The 5370-nt window shown below is 44.1% G+C and overlaps 1 protein-coding gene across 1 annotated transcript; it reads left to right on the top strand.

Moving 5' to 3' along the window:
- Positions 1 to 1186: 1186 nt before the first annotated feature.
- Positions 1187 to 5079, top strand: LOC148036662 (rop guanine nucleotide exchange factor 1-like). The gene is made up of 9 exons (XM_087678702.1): positions 1187 to 1821; positions 1916 to 1999; positions 2093 to 2372; positions 2534 to 2650; positions 2856 to 3010; positions 3119 to 3193; positions 3300 to 3569; positions 3664 to 4017; positions 4213 to 5079. Exons 1-9 carry the CDS (start codon positions 1306 to 1308, stop codon positions 4648 to 4650), a joined length of 2289 nt encoding a protein of 762 aa, XP_087534828.1. The 5' UTR covers positions 1187 to 1305; the 3' UTR covers positions 4651 to 5079.
- Positions 5080 to 5370: the final 291 nt, after the last annotated feature.

The following is a 5370-nucleotide window of genomic DNA, read 5'->3' as shown; positions in this document are numbered from 1 at the left end:
GGCAGAGGCGCCTTTACCCCCAATAGATAGTAATAGTAGTGTCTTCATTGCTCTAACTTCTTGCCTCCCAAGTCCAAACCATCATGCTGTGTAGCGATTGGCTAGTCATGACTTTGACAAACTAAGCACAATACCCTGAACTTTTCTTAGATTTAGAAATTCAAGTCCTAACTTGTGGCCTCCAAATGTGAAAGCGACTATTGAAATTTGGATCAGAGGGTTTTCGCATAGGGCCTTGGAGCAAAAGGGGAAGAAAGAGGAGCTTAGGGAGGCTTTAGATGAGAAGGCAAAAATCTAGAGAAAAGGGGGTGTGAGTTGACATGGTAATGATATGACAACAATTCAATGCATTCGAGTTTTAAAGGTGGATGAAAGTTTCTTCTGGCTTCACGCCCCCATGAAGAAGGGTGGAAGCTTGAAAAGTTCTTCACCTTTAGCCAAAAAGCTAGTCATTGTCATCTTTTTTGGTTCATTTGCTCTATTGTCCTTTGTGAACAAGAAGGTGGTGGAAGAATGAAAACTCATTTCTTCCACCTTTCTTTGTGGATCTATGCAAATGTGAAAGAAAGGGCATTAAATACAAAAAAGATTAACGCAGTCAATGCGTGTGTGTGAAGGCCATCTTAACAAAATCCACTTCTACTTATTTGCACTTGCGGTCCTTTGAGTCTCGACTGCTCTCCACTATCATCTCTAGGGGCACCATCAAAAGCATGTGAATGCCTGCGGGCTTTAATAACAAAAGCATTTATGGAGCGCGCCAAGCCTTTTTAAAAATTGTAAAGTTTTTGGTCGCTAATAGAAAACGATGCTGCAAATTAGGCGATGATGCCATTTATGCCTGCATTTAGTGCGTCATTATGCCCGTTTAATTCAAATGACTACCGCATGGCTGCGCCGCAATTCAATGCGGGGCGGGGTTCACCGTTCGAATCTCAGGCAGCAGACTTCTCTTTTTTTGGTCGTAAAAGGTTTATGCGTGTGACCCCACTCTTTGAGCAGAGTAAAGAGAGACAGAGACACACACACGTGTCACGAAGGACAGAGACCTGACTACTAACTAGGCTAGGCCCCGTCGGGGCCGGAGGGATCTCTCTCTCTCTCTCTCTCTCTCTGTCTGTGTCTTCGTCTGTCTCGGTCTCTCTGCCTCCTCTCTCTCTCTCTCATTCTCTTCAGCATACGTGCCTGTGCCCCCTGTCCGCCATCGCCACATCCCCCCCCCCGTCTCTGCACCTCCCATGCCTGTCCGCACGGCATGCGTCCCCTCTCCTTGACTCTCGCATCATCATTCTCATCACCCCCCCAATGGACGTCGGCACGGAGCGCCACCATCGGCGTGTTTCTGATGAAAGCTCCCTTCGTGCTTCCGGCGATAGCGCAATAGTGGACCTCCTTGGATCGCTTATGGCACCTAATTCGACAAGGGATAGCGCCGTGATTAATTCCTCCTTGAGCTTGCCTAACTGTGCCTCCCCGGCTGGAGAAACAGGTACTCAGGCGTTCACAGATTGTTCATCGGCGTCGTCATCGTCATCGTCGTCCCATTCACAGAGCTTGAGCTGCACAGTCGTGAATCTGTCAGTCCCTTGCAATGGATCATCGGTGCCACTGAGTGAGGAGTCTTCATTGCCATTGCCATCTGTTGTCGTGGATGGCTTGAACAGTACTGAAACGAATATTTCCACTGCGTCGACCAATGTAATCGCACAACCTTCTCTGCGTATTGAACCCTTTGCTGCAACCAAATCAAAATCACCTGATAGGGCTGATGGCAATTCAATCACATATAGTGCCTGCATTGACACAATTGACGCAATGCAGGTAAACAACTCATCTCGAATGATATTGCAGTCACATACCCTGCTACAACATCATTATCGGAAACCAGGTGTAAGCTTACAGTGATGTTTTGCAGGTATCTGAGCAAGTTAGACCGTCGTCCTCATCGACAACATCATCGTTGCCAATCACAAGCACTGCCTGTGTTGATACAATGCAGGTAAGCAAATCATCTTGAACAATATCACGGTTTCATGCCCTGCATCAACTTCGAGCGTAGAAACCGGTTGAATGCTTTGTGCAATGCTTGCAGGTAGCTGAGCAAGGTAGACCATCATCCTCATCAACATCATCGTTATCGTCCATCTTGAGAGACAGCTTCAGTAGTAGCACAACCTTTGATCCACATTGTGATGATTCAAGCAGCATTATATTCAGCAGCACATCGGTGGATAATTCATTCTCCCAGCCAGATTGGTTTCACATTCCTGGAAGGGAGAAGGATTCATTGCTTCCTAAGATTATAAATAGTCAAGGAAAATGTGCAGGATGGGATGAAGACGGCAGTGACTCAACCGATACTATTGATCCGGGTATAGAATCTGGTTTCAACTCTTGCATCTCGTTGTGGGATTCTAGGCTTCTTAGCTTTACAATTTGAGTTGGCACTGTTTGTGCTATATATGAGCTTGTCGGTATGTATCTAAACTCTCATCCTAGTTGACAGTAATCTCTCTCGTGGATGCACATGCAGAGGTTAACACAATGAAGGAGCGTTTTGCAAAACTGCTTCTAGGGGAGGATTTATCAGGTGGTGCAAAAGGAGTTTCCACTGCCCTTGCCATATCTAATGCAATCACAAACCTATCAGGTATCTTGTGGAGTCCAGAAAGTCCTGGACAATCCAATGTTAGTGCCCTCTGGTACCTGCCAAAATGCTCAATAAATCTGCAGTGTCTGAGCTATGGAAATTATAGTGGGGTGATTCAGTTACTTCTGCATCCTTAGAAATATGGTTTTTGATCTGTGAGCCATCCACAAGAAACCATGTTGAGCATTTTCTTCTTTTCTTTCAGCTTCTGTCTTCGGAGAACTGTGGAAGCTGGTACCCTTGTCTGAGGGGCGAAAAGAAAGATGGCAAAGGGAGATGGGACGACTTCTTACAGTCAGCGACTACATTGTTGAATATGTACCCTCATCCCAGTCATATCCAGATGGAACCACAATGAAGGTGTGCGTCAGAATGTCACTGATGTGTTGTGTGCCACAAATCTGTGCTCTTGAATCCTTGTAGGCTACAGTAATTGCTCAGCCTTCTTATGAGAATTGCCATTTTCAGGTTATGGTAACAAAGCCTCGAACCGACCTGGATATTAATTTGCCAGCACTGCGCCAGCTTGATGCTATGCTAATTGTATGCTGTTCTGCTCTTATGTCTCACATGTAATCTCTTCATCTTCATCCAAGTTTGAAGATAATTGAAGATTCGCAATCTTCTGGTGCTGTGTTATCTTATGCAGGATGCTCTTGATAGTTTCAAACATACCGAATTCTGGTACACTGACCAAGCTCTAATCCGGGCACAGAAAGGTGGTTCATTGCTGAGAGAAGAAAAATGGTGGCTTCCTGTTCCACAGATTCCTTCTGATGGTCTTTCTGGTAATGCCCGAAGACATTTAGAACAGAAGAGGGCATGCATGAACCAAATTTTGAAAGCTGCATTAGCAGTTAATGCTCAAGTTCTCTCTGAGATGGAGGTGCCAGCAATTTATGGGGATACTCTCCCCAAGGTACGGCTTATATTTGTTTGATGTGCAGCAAGAGGTGCACTGCTATTGCAGCCTGTATGACGAATCTGTTGGCACTCCCTGTTTGTGTTTGTAGAATGGTAGATCAAGCCTCGGGGATACACTGTATCGAGTCATTGTGTCGGAAGATTTTTCTCCTCATGCATTTGTTTCCTCAATGGATCCAAGCCAGGAGCGTACTGTTGTAGATTCACTGAATCGTGTGGAAGCAGCTATTCATGTCTGGCGTAGGAAGCTGCATACTAGACGAACACAGGTTTCTTGTAAAGATGTCCAAACACCATGGAGAAGTGGCAAGGATGGCCTGCATGGATTAGCGAGAAGAGAGTTTCTTATTGAGAGGGCTGAAAGCCTATTGTTGCTGCTAAGGCATAGATTTCCTGGCCTACCTCAGTCTACTCTCGACATGCATAAGATTCAGTATAATAAGGCAAGTCTGTTCAGCATGCAGCACTGTGGTGGGATAACTCTATAGTTTACCACTTTAGGGTATTTGCATGTTTCTAATGAAGAGTCCGCTTCTTTGCATGCTTAGAAGGATTGTAAGTATAAGAATCATGGAAGTTTTTTGTTGCCATAAGTTTAACTTTTCTTCCATGTAATAAGTTGTGTATTATCAACTCAGGACGTTGGACAATCAATACTGGAGAGCTACTCAAGGGTCTTAGAGAGCTTGGCCTTCAATATCAAATCTCGCATCAATGATGTGATTCATGCAGATGATGTGAAAAAGGGTAATCGGCCTTCAGATTCCGCAAGCAATTGTTCAAGAACAAGAGGGAGTGTCCCAATTTCAATCGTGCAGTTGACATCAGATCGTATGTATGGTGCTCAAGTGAACCCTCTACATGCACTCAGTCAGCCGAACACCCCTTCTGCTTCACCGGCACACTTTCTACAAACTCAGAACTTTGGTAGTCGAAGTGTGAAAGTTGGGAAGATGGAAATAACAGACCTTGGAGAACATCTCAGTAAGGGTATCCCTTGGCTAGGTTCATATAAGCACTTATCTTATTCTTCAAGCAAAATCAACATCTTGCAGAGATCCTTGAGCAGGCATTGAGGAATCTACCCTACCCCATAGTGGCTTGTGTACACTACAAAATTGTTACTGTGTACACTATATACCCAAATAACTAACTGCAAATAGTTCTTGGACTAACTAATCTTGTATCTATGTCAGTAGCACCTATGTCTCCCTTGAAGGTATGCCTGGCTAATGCATGAATATACTTGCATGCCTGGCCTTTTTGAAAACGTTTTATGCCTTCACCGTGACATTATTGTAACCTACATCTCTTGAATGTAATCCTGGGAATCCTGCCTAAAACAATATTCTTCAAAAAGGAAAGAGTATATACGCACGATTAAACTATCAACACCATATAGATGGAGTTTTGGGTCTGTTGTGTGTACCTGACAGTTCAGATTGTTGCAAGGCATTCTTATATTTAAATGAAAATTCTTGAGGATGGCAGTCTGTGTGCCTAATTTTGTATCTTGATGTAGTAAATCATGACCACAATGCAATACAAGCAACATCTTGAAATTGGCAAGCTCTCAACAGCGTTAAGAATTAATTCATTTGGTATGTTTAATAGGTTGTGCTTTTGAAGTGTTTTCATACCCACCAGCATAGGGCCCAAGGGGGGTCCTAGTCCATACAAGATAAGAAAGGTCTATATTTTTGATGCCATTAGGCTAGTCAGCTCCATAGGCATAACCATCAATGACATGAAAGGTCTATATTGGGGCAAACCCATGGAGCTTTGTGACTAGCAAG

The sequence above is a fragment of the Lygodium microphyllum genome, chromosome 5 (genome assembly GCF_053477565.2).
Source record: "Lygodium microphyllum isolate KBCC chromosome 5, Lygodium_microphyllum_v1.1.10, whole genome shotgun sequence".
Taxonomy (NCBI): domain Eukaryota; kingdom Viridiplantae; phylum Streptophyta; class Polypodiopsida; order Schizaeales; family Lygodiaceae; genus Lygodium; species Lygodium microphyllum.
Note: the sequence above shows the minus strand (reverse complement) of the source record. Positions and strands in the feature narration are given on the sequence as shown.